Source organism: Lipotes vexillifer, unplaced genomic scaffold, assembly GCF_000442215.2.
Source record: "Lipotes vexillifer unplaced genomic scaffold, Lipotes_vexillifer_v1.1 scaffold1017, whole genome shotgun sequence".
NCBI lineage: Eukaryota > Metazoa > Chordata > Mammalia > Artiodactyla > Lipotidae > Lipotes > Lipotes vexillifer.
In genome coordinates, this window is record NW_006772141.1 from 1,820,494 (window position 1) to 1,838,757 (window position 18,264).

An 18,264-nucleotide genomic window follows, 5' to 3' on the forward strand; every position below is an offset into this window, starting at 1 on the left:
ACAGGTGGAAGATCAAAGCTCCGCAGGGACACGTAATTTGGCTAACGTTCTACAGCTATAAAGTGAAGGAGCTAAAATTCAAGTTCACCCCCGGTTTCCAACACCTCATTCTGCTGTAGACCAAGCAGGCTCTTCTTTCTCTGGTTTTGTTCTTATTGATCAACTGTGTTTACTCGATAAGGGCTGCGGTTGATAAAGAGGCATCATTTCAGGGGTCCTGGAGGGTCACGTATTGATTCGGTCTTTACTGTACTATTCAAAGGGTGTTTCTCCTGCGCTCCGCCTCCCAGGTAATCCAACCCACTCAAAGATCTAGACTATCGGGGCTTCCCTGGTGGCGCAGGGGGTGAGAGTCCGCCTGCCGATGCGGGGGACGCGGGTTCGTGCCCCGGCCCGGGAGGATCCCACATGCCGCGGACCGGCTGGGCCCGTGAGCCGTGGCCGCTGAGCCTGCGCGTCCGGAGCCTGCGCTCCGCAACGGGAGAGGCCGCAGAGGTGAGAGGCCCGCGTACCACACACACACACACACACAAATCTAGACCATCAAGTCAAGTCACCTGGCACTATGTGATGGAGGCTCAGGCTGGATGATCTTTCATCTTGCCATGAAGAATAGCTTAACTTTCAAAGCTTGGTCCCAGCCAATTCTCCCCCAGGTAGCCTGTGGCTTTGGGCTTGGCAAGGTTTTATAAAAGCAGGAAGGGTTCCAACATCAAATAATGCAGAAACCAAACAGCCTGTTCCTTTCAGTGGTTTGGATTTTGTCTCCCGAGGCGCCAAGGCAACCTGGGGGCAGCAGAGGCTGCAGCTTTAAAACAAGAACAGCAAAAACAAGCGTATAAAGATTAGCGCCAGGGTTCGGATTAAACCCCACCTGTCAAGCCGAGAGGAGCTTTTAGCCCACTGATCAGGGTGTTGAGGCCTGGGGGAAGCTCAGTGGCAAGTTCATGGGAGGAAGTCCTTCCACCCACCCAGATCCCTGACCCCCAGGCCTTGGGTCCCCAGCCCCAGGTAACCATAGTGTGTGGCTGGGAAAACAGCCATCAGGTGACTGAAGCCCTCCTGCTATTTTTCCCGAGGTCTCCTAGTAACAAGCATTCAGCAGCGGGCTCTGGAAAACAGTCAAAAGGGAAGGGAACATCGCCAAGCAAGCACCTTCACACTTGGAATCTGCAAGGCTAAGGTGAACGCAGCACCCGCCTGCCAGCTTCCTCCGCGGCTGTCCCGAGACACTTGGAAAGGTGAGGGAGTGACTTCTCAGAGAAGAGGACACACAGAACATGGGCTCTAACTCCAGTCCATCTGGAAACTCCACTAAAACCTAGAGTAAAGGGATCTTGTCTGTTGGATGTATTGTGTATATAGAATAGAAACCTTCCAGGATGGAAAGGACAGAATGGAACACAGGGACAAATTCTGCAGGGTGCAGAGAAGACCAGCCTCTGATACCTGATTTACCAAAGTCAAGAAATCTATATCCAAGTGGCAGCGAGAAAGGACAATAATCAACCCAACATACAATGCGGATGTCTCAAAGGCTCAGGAAAGAGGGATGACAGGTATCTGGAGAAACGCGGCTGGGACGGAGGAATGCAAAGAGAGGCTTAGAGGAAAGAACCAGACAGGTCCTGGTATCCCTTCCCACAAGTCTCCTAGCTGGGGGACTGTCCCTCCTCCATCGGGCACAAGACTGGAAGTTTATTCCCTGAAGAGGGTAAAACAGAAGGTCTCAGTGTGAATTGTACTCAAAACAGGCAGATTAAGTGATTTTACACATATTGGATGTAGAGGACCTCCCTGTCCTAAGCACTCTTCCTTCTTTCAGCTCCCAGTCCCCCAGCCCTTACCCCCAGCAGCTCGACCTTCACCCTCCAGACAGGAGACTGTAAGACCCTTCCGTGGGGAGTCTGCCCACCCAGGAGGAAAGACTTAAAAATAGTGACATCGGGGTTCCCTGTGCAAAACCCACAGGGCGCCCATCAGAGGAGCTCTAGTCAAGGAGCCCTGCCCCCTGTGCTCAGAGCCTGGAGGATACTTTTTAGTTCCCAGCTCTTAAATATGAGTAGCCAACCAAGGACTGTGAATGAGTCAGCCAGCTAAAGAAAGAAGTTTCTAATGTGAAAGCTCCAGACCAAACAAACGCAGTAAACAGAGGGAGAGGCAAAAGGAACACACACATTTCAGCACATCCAGTGTGCATGGGCAGCTCTCAACCGTCCCCCTGTAGTCCCTCCTGTAATCACTGCAGCTCTTGAGGCAGACATTAGTATTATTCACATTTTGAAGACGAGGTGTTTGAAGAATAATGGAATTAAATAACTCGCCCAAAGTCACAAAGCAAGGAAGTGGCAGAGGGGAGATTCAGACCAGGCCATGTGGCTCAGTGCTCTCAACCACTGCCTTTCAAAGCATCACCCCGGCCACCACTGTCCATCATTACTATTGTCAGTGTGGAAGAGAAGATTCTGGACTTCTCTTAAGGATGAGAAAGAGCTCTTCGTGGGGGGTGGAGGGGGGAGGTGGGATGAACTGGGAGATTGGGACTGACATGTAGACACTAATATGTATAAAATAGATAACTAATAAGAACCTGCTGCATTAAAGAAATAAAATAAAACTCAAAAAAGAAAGAAGAAGAGAGCTCTTGCAAATTAAAAATGTGGTAGATTAAAATATGCAGTATAAAATTGATGCAATCTCCCAGAAAGTAGAGCAAAAAAGCAAAAGGGACGGAAAACAGAAAACGATAAGGAAATTGGAGGATTAGTCCAGGAGGACCAATATCCAAATACAAGGAGTTCTAAACCAAGGAGTAGAAACCATGATGGAATAATCCAAGAAAACTTCCCAGAACCGAAAGACATAGTTCAGGTGGAAGAGTCTCACTAAGGAGAGCTCAGCATGACAGATGAAAAGAGGCCAGCACCAAGGCTGGTCACCCTGACGTCTCAGGGCACTGGGGACAAAAAGAGGATTCTATAAGCTTCCAGAGAGAACAAAACAGGCCACACAAAGAGTCAAAAATGGCTTCACGCTTCTCAACGGCAACCCTGGAAGCCACAAGGCAGTGGAGCAAGGCTTTCAATCCTCGGAAGGAAAATGATTTCCAACCTTGAATTTGATGCCTAGCTAATCTAGCAATCAACAATTAGTGGAGGGACTTGCCTGGTGGCGTAGTGGTTAAGACTCCACGTTCCCAATGCAGGGAACTAGATCCCACATGCATGCCGCAACTAAGAGTTCATGTGCTACAACTACGGAGCCCACGAGCCACAACTAAGACCCGGCGCAACCAAAAGAATAAATAAATAAATATTAAAAAAAAAAAGAATTAGTGGAGAATAAGCTGATTTCTCCACGTGCAAGTTCTCAGAAAATTCACCCTGTAGGCACACCTTCTCAGGAAGGATGTGCTCCTGTATTCAAGGGACGAAGCCATACGAGGCAGACAAGAAATGGCAGATCTGACCCAGGAGAGAAGGGAACCACAGGTGATGGTGACAGACGGCCCAGGTAACAGCCAGGTCCCAGGTGTGGGGGACAATGAGTCCAGACTGGAGACAGGTCAGAGGATCCTGAAGTGCTCAGGAAGAGGAAATGGAGAGAATTTACCTGATGCATCCAAACAACGTGAGGGGCTATCCAGAAGACTAACAGAGACTTTGAGGAAGAATTTTAGCACATATGCCAACAACAGTAGACAATTTTTAACTCCAAGGAAACCAGAAAGTACAGCAGGAGAGGTGATCATAATTTACTCCACGACGAAGCTCTGAATCTCACTGATCTAGTAGGAAGAGTGTAAACCCCAATTACTGACCTTACCAAAATTATGATGAAATGTATCAGGAAGTTGGGAGGACAGGAAAGAGCTGAGGTTAAAAGAGGTAAAAAGGAGACCTACATCCTTACCTTCCAAAGTAGGAAACAGGAGCCTAGAACCAAAAACTCAAGACAAAGGAATACATGCATGTTATTTACAGAGGTGGAAGAAAATACCAAAATCATCCGCTAAAACAGGGGTCCCCACCCCCCGAGCCACAGACCGGTGCTGGTCTGCAGCCTGTTAGGAACCGGGCTGCACAGCAGGAGGTGAGCGGCAGGCAAGCGAACGAAGCTTCATCTGTATTTACAGCCACTCCCCATCGCTCGCAGTACCGCCTGAACCATATCCCGCCCCCCACCTACCCCCCCGCCCCGGTCCGTGGAAAAACTGTCTTCCACGAAACCAGTCCCTGGTACCAAAAAGGCTGCGGACTGCTGCACTAAGATAATTTGCAAGTGATTGCCTCTGGGAAAAGGGGCAACGAGGGGGAACAACTGTGTTTCATATAAACCTTGGAGAAGAATAGTCTCATAGGCCTTGGAAAAGGCAAGGGAGAGGGAAACTGACATTGATGAAGACATGTGACATCACCGAATGTTCTCACAACTAAGAGAAGTTGGGTTTATCCCCCTCTTCACCAAAAAGATATTGTCAGGCTCAGACTACCTACAGCTAGGCAACACTAAAAAGACGCTAAAACTTAAACCCCAGTTCTGCCAGATCCCAGAATCTACACTTTGCTTGTGAGTCTCCATTCATATATTCAACCAATAGGAACTGAGCACACACTGAGCCTGGGACAGGAGGCTAGGCCCTGGGACACAGTGGTGGACAGGACAGGCCCCAGGGACCGATCCAATGAGCCTTCTGGTCTACCAGGGCAAACCAACAGTCAACAAGCCACCACTAATAACAAATCCAAGTGCAGCAGTGCCCACCCTGGGTGGTCACAATCTATCAAGGGTAACACCTGTCTGGTTCCTGGCCTCCCCCTCTGCCAGCCCATCATTGTTCCTGTGGCTTCATGGCACCTCATCCCCCCACCGCCCCAAAAGTGAGTCATCACATGCCACTACTTAGCTCTTGCCCACAACACTTTTGGGAACCCAACAGGCTATCACCCAGGCCTGCCAACACACTGCCACCCAGGTCCAAGGCCCTCAGCTTTGATTTGGAAGGTATCACGTTTTGTTTTGTTTTAGATCAGAGTCGGGCTCAAAGGCCAGACTGGTTCTCCAAGGGAGAGCTCCACACACACAGTCCCTTGTGTACATGAAGGGAAAGTGAATAACCTTGCACAGAGCAGCCTCAGCAAGTGCTGGTGGGTATGCAGGTCCAGGGTAAGTCCCAGACACCAGAGTGTGGAAGGAAACCTCAGACTGCTGCTCACTAGCTGTGGGACAGAGCAAAGTGGTTGAACTCCGCTGGGCCTCAGTGTCTGCATCTGTAGAGTGGGGCTATGACACCAGCCTCAGAGGGTTCCAGGAGAATTAAAATGATGTAGTGGGGATGACTGTGCTTCATAATCTGCCATGGCCATAGTACGGCCCAGGACGAGGATGGCAGGCTGGTTTCCCATGGCTGCCTCCAATCACTTCTGCCATAATTCAAGGTTACAAGGATTTCGTCTTCTCAACCTCTGAAAAGGGGATCCTTGTCTCCGCAATTCTCAGATCTGCCCCGGGGAATCACCAGTCAGGAATCATCAGTTAGGAATTTAGACTTTACTTTGTCACAGTGTGAGATGCGTGGTACGTAGGTACTATAAACAGCAGAGTCACTGAGCCCACTCTGATAAGAAGCAACACCCAAGGCTGGCTGACTGCTTGCCAAACAGCCTTTAGCCTGGCCCAGCTTTCTTCCTGGGTTCCAAATCAAGTGTCCCGTCCACAGCCAGCGGGACCTTGAGCCAGGGCTCATCAAGTCTCTCCCCTCCCCCAAGTCCACATCCCATCAGTCTCCCCTCTTAACATCCCCTCCTCGCAACTTACTCCCTCTTCCCAGACTCGGTTCTGATTCCTGGTTCTACCGCTTCCTAGCTCAGTAGCTTGGCATTCATGACACCCTTGCTCAGCCTTAGTTTCTGTGCAGATAGATAATAATGCCCACCACAGGGGTTATTGGGAAGATGCAGTGCAGGGTCCAGCAAGGGGTCAACCCCCATCCCCCAGACTCCCCGTAATCACAACATCAATGCCCCATAACCAATCAAGACAACTCCTGACTTAACTGATTTTTATAGGACCTGTACTCTATATTATACATTTTACAACAGCAATGCCCCAACTTCGCTTTAGTCACTCAAGTTGCGTCTTGGCTAAATCACCGTGACAAGGAAGGGGCCAAGCTACAGCACAGGGGAGCCTTTTAGCCACACTGGCATCTTCATCTTCATTGTACCGCATGTTTGGGGAGTTACTGGAACAGCTGATTGCAATTCATCCTTGCTTTATAAAAATAAGTAGAAAGAGAAAAAATGGAAGTGTCATTATCAATGATCACTATTGGTTTCATAAACAATACCATGGAGCCGATGGAACCAGAGCAGTGAAGGTTACGGGGTGACCTTCAACCAAGCAGAGAGGGGAAGTTCAGGAAAATAAATGAAACAACAAAAGTACAGTATGATGTCATTCAACCATACTTAAACAGTGAGGCATGATTAGGGTTTTCCTTCCATTCTCTGGGAATTTAAGTTCCTCATAATTGTATGTTTAATGCTTGATGTTATGTAGAAAAACATCAGGAACTGCATATAAGCCAATCCTCTAATGATGCTCTCTGGTTTTCCAAATAGACTTTGATATTTCACATGAAATAGAAGAATGTTTATCCAAAATATTCCAGACTTGACTCACTCGGAGTTATCAGCATTTTTCCAGAGCTCACGTATCTCAACTCTAAAACAACACAAGGATTAGAACAGAGATGTTATTGGTGCCGGAGCACGTTGAATCCCAGGGTCCACACAACAGGGTGTGTACCTGGAGGCTGCTGTGATGTCACCCGCTTCCTGCACCATCCACACCACCATCCACACCACCAGGGCCGCAGGACATAGGCCACAGGGCCAGCCCGTGACATCGTCCCCTGGTTATTCACAGCCCGGTGTGTATCTCGGATCACAGCACTGCTGCATTTGGCCCTCTGGGCAGACAGTCTCTGTAGGCCCAGGCAGACTCCCTCTTTTGTCCGCTCAAGTCCTGCCCTGCTGTCCTTGGTCAGGCAGCCTTCCCAGGTTCCACAACCAAGCAGCGCCAACCCTGTGACCAGAGCCCAGGTCTCTGCACTCCTGGCTCAAACTCAGCTCAGCGCCACCTCCCTGGGTGTCCATCACACTCCCACAGAACCTCAAGGGTATTCCAGGTGTGCAAATGTCCCCCAGATGTGTCTCTTCCAGGAAAAAGGAGAAGCCTTGATAAGCCACTTGTAATTCATTCATGTATCAGTTTCCTGTCGCTGCTGTCACCAATTACTACATTCTTAGAGGTTTAAAACAACACAAATTTATTATCTGGCAGTTCTGGAGGTAAGGGGTCCACAATGGGTTTGACAGGCTAACATCAAAATTATCAGCGGGACTGTGTTCCTTGAGGTCCTAGGAAAATAATCCATTTCCTTCTCTTTTCCAGCTCCTAGAGGCTGCCTGCACTCCATGGCTCATGGCTCCTTCCAGCAATGGCATCGCTATGACCTCTGCTTCCATCAACATATCTCCTCTCTGACCCTCTTGCCTCCCTCTTATAAGGATGCTTGTGATTAATGGGACCCACCTGGATAACCTGGGATCATCTCAAGATCCTGTACTTAATCACATCTGCAAAGTCCCTTTTACCTAGGAAGGTAACGCATTCCCAGGTTCTGGGGATTAAGATGTGGACCATAGTTCGGCCGACAGTAGTTTGGCAAACAGTTCTGGTGACCTACTCCGTGTTGGGGGCTGGCGGGACAAAGATGCATGCACTCCTCTAGGGACCTACTCAGGGCTGGGCGGCAGGAAGTCCAGGGGAGGTGGCTGTGAATTCCCCCGAGGCGGGGTATAGGGAGGCTGCCGTAGGTGCGGCCACGGTCGTTCTCTGCAGAAGGAGCCATGCAGACAAAGGTACAGGGACGAGAAAGGAGTGGTTTGTGGGATAGGGTGCAGCTGGTTGATTCCACAGAGGACAGACGTGAGGGTGCCCAGAACACACAGCAGGGTTTCTGCCTGAAGGCAAAGAGAAGTCTTGGTACAGGACGGATTTGGCGAGGGAAAGACTTCCGGATCTCAGGGCTGAAGTGGGACCCGGGAAGCTGGAAGCAGGAAAACAGTGGTCCTAGCAGCCGCCAAGGAGAATGTTAGCAAAAGCAGGCAAGAAAGGAAAGGTGTAGATGAGAGAGACGCTTGAGGATGCGAGAGGTGAGGGAGGGGCCGGTGGAGGAGCCCATCCGAGGGCTAACTTATTTCACCACCAAACTGTCGGGCCATCTCTGTGCCCTCTCCCCACCTCGCCCCAGTTCGCAGCGAGAAGGCCACAGAACGCTGCTGCTTTTTAAGTATGTCATACCGTAAAAGATTAAAAATAGTTTAAAAGGGATATAAATATTGCAAAGGCTCCTGCCTACTTGGAGGGCCCCCCAGGAGGGGGAAGCAGGAGTGGGGCATGACGTCATCGGATCCCCAGTGTCTTCCAGTTAGACCCCCCAGTTCTGCAGGAGCTGGTTGACACCAGAATGACTCCAGGGATTCTGCAAAATTCCCCAAATCCTCCCTGGCTTTTCCTGGTCCTCGGGGCTTTGACCGTCACCTCCAAGAAGCAGTGGATCCCGGTGCTCAGGAAGGTCAAGGGGAATGCAGCTGCATGGGCCCTCTGGGACCCACTCCCCTGCACTGGCCTCCCCAATCCTGGCTGCAATCCCACCAGAGAGGCCCCTGCCAAACCCCTACCATACTCCCCTACCCCCTGGTTCCACACTGCCTGCCTCTGGGATTACAGATTTTTCCAGGCCACCACCCTTAAGGCTGGATCATGCCTCCCCTCCCCCCATATTCCTGGCAGCACACACCTTGGCATCCTCAGTCCTAAAATGCTCATCTTAGCCTCATGATGCCCATGTCCTCTGGGTACTAGGGACTCCCAGAGTGTCCCATCCATCCCTCCCTCCCAGGTCCCAGCATTTCCAGGAGGACTCAATAACTATTATTTGAACAAATGGCCAGGCTTCCAGTGGGGAAGTCCATTTCTAAAGCGGGTGCAGAACCCACTCCAGGCATGCATCCTCTGCAAAGAGGGCTGGGCTGTTACACATGCAGCAGCCATTCACAAACATCTCCTACTTGTCATGTGCCCCGAATCTGGGTCTAGAATACAAGGTCCCTGCCACCCCACAGGAAGCTCTCTGGATTCCCACATTCCAAATGGGCCAGAGTAAATATTTTTGGTTTTGTGGATCTCCTCTGTCACAACTACTCAATTGCCATTGTAAGTGCAAAAGCAGCCCTGGATAATATGCAATCAAATGGGCATGGCTGTGTTCCAATAAAACTTTATTCCCCAAAACAGGCAGCCGGTTGGATCTAGCCTTCAGACCATAGTTCACCAATCCCTGCTCTGATAGGGAAAAAAAAATTAATGAAAGCAAAGCAGACAGACTAGTGAGGGAAAAGAACTGTGAAAGACTCTTTAAAGCCACGCTTGTGATTTCTGATGCTGCCTCTAATTCCTTCTGTGGCTGACACAATCCACCACTGTTTTAAAAAATAAGAGGTGCAGGGAGGGGGTGGGGGAAATAAGAAAAGGTTTCTATGGGAACAGGGAGTTTACTGTTAATGTTTCAACCACTAAAAAGAGAATTACTTTCTTTTTCTCTCTTCCCCTCTGAGGCGGAGCGGGCGTGACCTCTGGCTTGTTGGGCAGGAGTCTGCCAGCGCCTCAGCTGTTCCAGGCAAAAATTAAATGCCAGAGTGTACCCCGGGTCCGGGAGGGCGGTTAATGTAATCTGGGCCTCTTGGGCAAAGGGCTGTTTCCCCAGAGCGCTGGATCTGCTCAGAAGCCTCACCTCACCCCGCAGGACTGCTCTGATGGAGTCAAGGTCAACCACGACCGGGGCCACTAACAAGGGATTCAGGGAGAAACCTCTTCCGGGGTCTGCCCTCTGGATGGAGGGCTTCCCTCTCACGGCTGACAAACCCTTCCGGTGACGGGCTTCTGTTTTACCTGGTCTCGAACGTTCCTCAGTACAAATGCAGGGCAGTGCAGGACGTGCCCCCCTCCGCCCAGTTTGCCAGGACCGTGGGCAGGTCCCTAAACTTCCCCGAGGGCACCTTCAACTCTGCCCAGCTAGTTCAGAGTAGGTGTCCCAGGCCTTTCCTGGGCTCTTCATAGAAACCATAATTAATCAGCCAAGAATAAACCAAGAAGGTATATCATTTACCCACATGTACTTTTACAACAGAGCTCATGAACTGCAAACTTTTCTACACGGAACCCTTAGTGGGAGTGAGTCTCCTGCACCTGGCAGTGAAAAGAACTCAGGAACGCAGCCAGCTGTGCTCAGCGGTGCCCGGAGCTGCACGACGGCCACCCGCCCACGTGTTGCAGGGGCTGGGATGACGATGGCTTTACATGGGCATTTCTGTCCAGGTCCCACCCTCCTTACACCCCCTTCGGCGGGGGTGGGCCATGTGAGCCCCTGAGAGTCCAACCCTCTCCTTTTGCAGATGTGAAAGCTGAGGCACAGGGAGGGGAAGAGATTTCCCAGGATCCCACAGCAAGTCAGCAGCAAAGCCAGGCCCCAGACCCAGGCCTTCAGCTGCCCCGTCCTGACTGTGTCTTCCCCAGCTGCTCAAATGCTCCCACCTGGAAAGGCTGCTCGAGAAGAATCCACACCCGGAGGGAGGGATGCAGCCAGGGCTGGAACACAGCCTTTTGTGGGCAAAATCCAGAGTTAACTCAAAGCCAGTGACTTGACTCCAGCTGTGGGGCTGAAAGCAATGTTCTACATGATGACTCATCCTTTAGAACCAAGCACACAGCCCCGGGGCTGGGCCCTAATGGGCAGCAAGTTCTTGGAGGACGGTGAAACCTCTGAATTTGATTTTCTTTGGTTTTTATACAGAAACCTCCAGCAGCTCGCTGCGCCCTCCAAGAGCTGAGGGACACAGAAGCAGGAAAGATTCCCGCTCGACTCCCTGGCTCCTGTGGGTGCTGGATCACTTTGACCAGGCGACATCCCTAATCCCATGGCTGTCTGCACAGGAGGTCTAGAGGTTTGGAGATAAGAACCTAAGGAATGGGAGGGGAGGGTACTGGGCATGGGGAGTGGGAGGGGAGGCTGGTGTGGCATCTTGAACCAGACCCCAGAGGGCCTCACCCGTCAGGCAAAGGGGCCTGGACTTAACCCAGTACACCAGTGCAGCCTGAACTTTCCTACATCCCGGCATTTATGGATAATGATGCTATCAGTCCTGGGGTGGACGGGAGCTGCCCTGGGCGCACAGGGTGGCCGTGGAGACCCGCTGAAGGCATTAGCAGGGACATGTGCTGGTGGCTGGGTGGTGGGTGGCTTGAAGGAGGTGACACAAGGCCCGGAGCCTTCAAGAGGTCATTGCGGAGACTGGGCAGGCGTGAGGAGGGCCTGGGCCGGTGGAAGGAAAGGAGGAAGTGGGTAACAAGGCAAGCAAGGGCCCATCGTGAGCACGCGGGCACGGTCCTGGCCCTGAGCCTGCCTTCAGGGGATCCCAGCCACTTTCCTGCCTACCGGGTTTTGCAGCACAGAACTCATGCAGTCAAGTTTCTGCTCTGCCCTCAAGGTCTGGTTCCAATGCCCCCACTGTGAGAGGCCCTCCCAGCTCCCAGCCCTGAGGCTACCAGCTCCTTCACCCGTGCAGCCTTTGCCCAAGATTTACAGAGCCAGTGCGATGGGAAGTGTGCCTTAGTCTGACCCAGGTTCAAAGCCCAGCTCCACTTACAAGCCCATGACCCTGGGCAAGTCATTCTACCTCTCCACTTCTGAAACAGCCTTAAAGGCTGGCAGAAGCATTAAAACACAGCAGTTTGCGCCGCGCCTGGCACACAGGGTGCTGGAAGTCGGGTTAACTGTTCCTACCTCTGTTTGGCAGTCAATTCCAGGTGCCCTGAGTCACCGTTTCTGTTTGCTAATCCTGGGTGGTACTCCTTCCCAAGAAATTCTGACTGAGGGAGACACTGAGGCAGAGGGGGAGGGTTGCCACTCAGGGAGCTCCAGCCGGCGGGGCTCAGCTGGCAGCGCTGGACACCCCTACCTAGCAGGCTGCCCCAGAGATGCAGTGGGAAGGCCTTATGTCTGCCCAGCCTAATCTAACTCCGTCCACCTCCAACTCTGGCCAAGTCGCTCCGGAACAATGAGGTCAAAGTTCACAGCATCAGACCCAACAGGCACCAGAGCAACAGGAGACGGTCCTGAACTGAACGGATGTCTGTGCTGCCAGAAGCAGAAAATTCCAACCCCGGTCTGGCTGGGTGCCGTGATGGCTTCATGCTCCTTCAAGGCAGGGACAAGAACCAACTCTGCATTCCCTGGTGTCTGCACGATGCTAGATGCTTGGCACATGTTTGCTAAACTCAGCAGAAAAGGACTATGAATCTTGGGGGCAGGGGGTGGGGGTGGAGGCTCCCTACAGAAACGGGAGCATCTTCCGAACACTGGCCTGACACCTGCCTTGGACCAAGAGTCAGGGGACCCCAGAACTGGTGGAGCATTCAGCTGGACCCTCAGGCCAAGTCAAAGAGGAAGAGGGGGCAGCCAGGCAGCCTTGTATCAGAAAGGCACCGGAGCCCCTGCTGCCCACAGCCCGGCTGAGAACTAATGCACAGAACTGAAGTGCCGCCTCCAACCTCAGCTCTACCCCACGAGGCTCCAAGGAAGTGGGGGCCACCAGGTGGCGGCTGCCCACATCCTGCAATTCCACGTGCTCCCTTCTGAAAAGGTCAACAGCTGGGCCGCCCCCGTTTCCTGGCAAAGGACCCTGTGAGTGTGGCACAGGCAGCTTCGCCCAGATGGACATCCATGCTCCCTGCCAGGGAGTCCTTCATTTACAGACACTTTTATGAGCCATCGAAGTGAGCACATCAAGAGGACTTCACGTGCCCACGTGTCAGGTACAGTGAGTTGTGACAGCCCTCCTGGGAGAGGCCACGCTTTCCGCCCTGCTCCCCCCGACCTGGGGGATGGTCTGGTGACATCACAGTCATATTTGCATGGATTCCACAATTCCACAGGGCCATAGACAAAAGCTTGATGGAGGCTGGGGATCCGCCTCAGTCCCTAAGATGGCAGATTTGTGAAATTCCCCTGTACCCAGAGTCCCATCACCACGACAGCTGCTTTTACCTGTGCTTGCGAAAGAAGCACAGAGTTTGAAAGACAACCCTTCTGCCTGGACTCCTGACTACCACCCATGCCGAGTTCAGATGAACAAGGCCCCCGCCCATGGCCCACGTGTCACGCAGACACGTCCAGGGCCGGCCAACACCCACCAGCTGGTTTGGGGAGACGTTCTAAGCATGGCGAGGACCACTTTCTGGACCCAGCCCTTTGGCTGGACTTGCTGAGCACCACAGAGACAAGGAGAGAAAATGGTTGTTTAGCATCCTTAAGAGGCGGAGATGCCAAGGGAAAGATGGAGAGAGACAAGACAGATTCCTGGCCCACTGCCTCTCCTAGCCTCTCCTCAGCGACGCTGGGCAGCAACTGCACAGCGCCCGCCAGGACTGACAGCTCCATCCACTGAGGACAGCCCCCAGCTGCAAACAACCCAAAAGTCCCTCACCGAAGAACAGATCAACAAACTGTGGTACATCCATATGATGGAAGAGTCCTCGGCGAAAACAAGGAACTACGGACAGCCTGGATCTAGGGCTGGGAGCGAGACTGACACAGATGCTGGACACTAGGGGCCATTAGCAGGTAATGAAAGTGTTCCCCAACTGCATTGTTGGGATGTTTGCACAACTCTGCAGGGTTACTAAAAATCATTGAATTATAAATTTAAAGCAGGTTGAATTTTACAATATGTAAAACTGCCTCAGTAGTTTTCTAAAACTCTCTTTAAAATGAAACTACTGGGCTTCCCTGGTGGCGCAGTGGTTGAGAGTCCGCCTGCCGATGCAGGGGATGCGGGTTCGTGCCCCTGTCTGGGAAGATCCCACATGCCGTGGAGCGGCTGGGCCCGTGAGCCATGGCCGCTGAGCCTGCGTGTCCGGAGCCTGTGCTCCGCAACAAGAGAGGCCACAGTGGTGAGAGGCCTGCGTACCGCAAAAAAAAAAAAAAAAAGGAACTACTGATACAAGCAAGAAAGTGGATGAAACGCACCAATGTGGAGCAAAAAAATGCCATTTCAAAAAAGTATATATACTGTGCTATTCGATTTTATAAGAAGTTCTAGAGGCAAAACTACAGCAATAAAGATAAAAATAGTAGCTGCTTTGTTGGGGGGGGGAGGGAGACAAAGCATCCATCCAGGGTGCTAGAAAACTTCTACATCTTGATCTAGGCAGTGGTTACACAGGTGTATCCATACATAAAAATGTGTTGGGCTTGTACTTGAGATTAATGCATATTTTATATACATGTACATAATCATTAATATACATAAAGTTAAAAGTTTATTTTTTTAAATGGCAAAGCCCATTGATGCTCAAATTGCAATTGGCAATTGCCTAAAAGTGAGGACAGTTCACTGGGGGCTGAGAGAGAGGAGCCCACTCAGTGAACTCCTACCCAACCCTCAAGACCCATTTCAAATTGTCCCCATTGGGTGAAGCCTTCTCTCACTGTTCCAGGTGTAACTAGCTGCTCATATTGTTGAACAGCCCTTCACAAAAGTCGATCTCCTTTTTACCGAGAGTTGAGGAGTGCAGGAAGTTGTTGCACCAAGAATTGGTTCGTATGTGCTTAATAAACACCCACTGATTGCCTAAGGCACACACACACACACACACACACACACACAACCTGACAGCCCAAACCAGATGCCATCTCAGCAAAAGATACTGACACCCACCCCCAAAATAGGATGTCAGTTCTCAGGCAACAGGACCCAGACGTGAGGCTTAGCGAAAAAGATCATTTTCAGCATCTCCAGCTCAATCCTCCTTACTTTACACAAATCACTGCAGAAAAAATCAGGGGAGCTCAGAGCAAACTCAAGTTTCCAGTGTCCAGTGCACTAGGCTCCCCTCCTCTCCACTGCAGGTCACCTCTGCCTGCACTGTCCTTGACCAACCTAGGGGTGGAGCAGGCCATATGGGCTCCCAGGAAACATTTTATCAGGTGTAATGTTTAAACTTGACTGCCTCGTCACCCCCCAAGACTGCACCCTGACCGCTAGGGCTCTCTGCCCTCCAGCAGTAAAGGCAGGGCAACTGCTTGGGACCCACGGCCCCACCCCCTCTCTGTCCAGGCCTCCCAGCTCTCTCTGAGCTGCCCCCTGACCTTGCAATCTCTAGAAACCCAAGCCCACAGAGGAAGCTGCTAAACTTCCCTGTCCAGGCCTATGTGGGTGAAGAGAGGCGGAAGGTAGAGCTCTGTCCAGTTCTGCAAAGTCCACATATGAAAAGAAAGAGGCTGGAAGTGCACCTCCATGAAAAGCGGCTTTCTTCATGTGTGTGTGTGGGGGGGGGGCATGGGTCATGGGGTGATTGTTGGTGAATTTTTTCCTTTAAATATGTTTGTGCTAAGTTTCCACAATGAACAAACTCCTCTGGAAGATAAATTCATGTAGTCTGTGGCGGGAGACCGCCTCCCACCAGCCCTTGTCAGACCTGCCAGCTCCCAAGCGTCTCTTTCACCTCGTCCCAAGGCAGACGCAGGTCCCAGCGTCGCGCGCCGGCCGGCCTCTCGCCCTAACCCCACCCTCCCACCCCCGCCCAGGTGACCCCCGGGCCAGGGGAGGGTCAGCTCCCCGAACAAAGAGGCCGCCTGACCCCACCGACCCGCGCCTCTGATATCCTCCTCCCCCGTCCACCCCGAGGCGCCGCGCCCCATTCAGCTCCCCTAGCCCCGGAGGTACTTAGGAACTGTGCGAACTCAGACACACGCGCGCGCGCGCACACACGCACACGCGCCATCTCACTTTCTCCTCCCCTCCCTGACCTGGGCCGCGTGCGCACACAGACACACGCGCGTGCACACACGCACACACGCGCGCGCGCGCACACACGCACACGCGCCATCTCACTTTCTCCTCCCCTCCCTGACCTGGGCCGCGTGCGCACACAGACACACACGCGCGCACACACACGCACACACGCGCGCGCACAGACACACGCGCGCGCACACACGCACACACGCGCGCGCGCGCACACACGCACACGCGCCATCTCACTTTCTCCTCCCCTCCCTGACCTGGGCCGCGTGCGCACACAGACACACGCGCGTGCACACACGCACACACGCGCGCGCACAGACACACACGCGCGCGCACACACGCACACACGCGCGCGCACAGACACACGCGCGCGCACACGCGCGCGCACACGCACACGCGCCATCTCACTTTCTCCTCCCCTCCCTGACCTGGGCCGCGTGCGCACACAGACACACACACGCGCGCACACACGCACACACGCGCGCACACAGACACACACGCGCGCGCACACACACGCACACACGCGCGCGCGCACACGCACACGCGCCATCTCACTTTCTCCTCCCCTCCCTGACCTGGGCCGCGTGCGCACACAGACACACACGCGCGCACACACACGCACACACGCGCGCGCGCACACGCACACGCGCCATCTCACTTTCTCCTCCCCTCCCTGACCTGGGCCGCGTGCGCACACAGACACACACGCGCGCACACACACGCACACACGCGCGCGCGCACACGCACACGCGCCATCTCACTTTCTCCTCCCCTCCCTGACCTGGGCCGCCGCCCCCAAGGGCCCAAGTACAAACTTCTCCAAACTCGCGGCTGCGGCTGGAGGGGGGATCGTGACGCCCCCGCCCCTCTCAAGCAAATGGGATGCTCCCCCCCCCGACACACACACACACACACACACGTGTGCCTCCCCACCCCCCGGGGGCCACTGTTCATTTGGTCGGGGAGGCAATGCCGGGGTTTGGGGGAGGGTGTCTCGACCCCCTTCCCCTCCGTAAGTGACAGGACCGGGTCAGGACGGGGCAGGGGGCGGCGCGGGTCGGAGCTTCCTCGGTGGGGGTGGGGGGAGCCGCTCCCGGGGCTCCCGGGCTCCCCCGCTCCGCGCCCCTCTCCGGGGAGGCTGGGCGCGTTACCTTGCAGGTTCTGGACTCGGATATCGCTGATCTGTCCGATGAGCTCCTCGCGCTGGAACCAGTCCCATTCGTGCGCAGCCATGAAGCGCGGGCAGCAGGGCCGGGGCGCCCGGGCCGGGCGCGGGCGGCGGGCGCGGAGAGCCGGGCGGGCGGGCGTGCAAGCGGCACGCACCCGGCGAGGGCGCCGCGGAGCCGGAGGAGCGCGGGCGCGGGCGGGGCGCGGGCGGGGCGGGGGCGCGGGCGGGCTCGCCCTCACTCTCGCATCCGGGGGCGGGGGCCCCGGGGGGCGAGGGGGAGGGGCGTGGAGGGAGGCTGGACTCCGGCTGGTTTCTTTTTTTTTTTTTTCCGGGGAGTTTGTTGCTTGGATTGTTTGGCTGCAGTCGGGTTGGTAATGAGGCGCGGGGTCCCGGCCCTCCGATTGTGATGTCTCAGTGGGCGGTGGGCCGGGTGACGCAACCCGGGATGAGCCCGCGGGTCCCGGTACCCATGGGGGCCCGCCCCCTCTCACCCTTACTCCCAGCGCCTCCCCCGACCCCAGCCCGGTTCCAGATAGGACCCTGACACCCACACTCTTCTACCCCAGGTCCTCTGCCCCGGCAAAATTGAGGGAGGCAGCCCCCTGCGGAGGGGTGTCCCCCAAGCCTTGCCCATCCGCCTCAAGGACACCTACCTGCATCGGGAGGGACTGGGTAGGGGGCCAGCGAGTGTGGAGATGATGTTGGGGGATTCGCTCGTTTGTCTCCAGATTGGGGACTCGTGGAGAGAAAGACTTCCTTCCTGGGTCTGGATATTGGGAACCTTTTCCCCGGGGAATCCAGTCCAGAGATGACCCCAGATTCTGAGGAGGAGGGAGAAGCAGCCGACACCCCGGGAGCTAGGGTACCCCATGGAGTCCAGGGCCCCTGAATCTCCAAGTGACCCTCTCTGGGGCTTTACTGAAAGTGAAAAATGAGTATGGGCCTTTCCGGTGGGGTATATTTGTGTGTGTGTGTGTGTGTGTGTGTGTTTCTTCACTGTTTCTTTTGAGTCTTGAGAGTTCCAGGATCTTATTTGGTGCTCACAACTCATACCTTAGGCAGAGTTCTTTATTGGTTTTGAAAACACAGAAAAAAGGAGGCTTTGGAGTCCTGGAATTTGCCGAAGGCTGAAGAATGAGCTAGGGACTTGAGGTCCCAGCCCCC

At 53.8% G+C, this 18,264-nt stretch overlaps 1 protein-coding gene across 1 annotated transcript in view; it reads right to left on the reverse strand.

Moving 5' to 3' along the window:
- Positions 1-17,165, reverse strand: part of CLMN (calmin) — a 115,806-nt gene extending 98,641 nt beyond the window's left edge. Inside the window, exon 1 of the mRNA XM_007447338.1 lies at positions 17,084-17,165. Coding sequence (XP_007447400.1) covers positions 17,084-17,165 — 82 coding nt within the window. The remainder of the gene's footprint in view (positions 1-17,083) is intronic.
- Between the last annotated feature and the right edge of the window lie 1,099 nt (positions 17,166-18,264).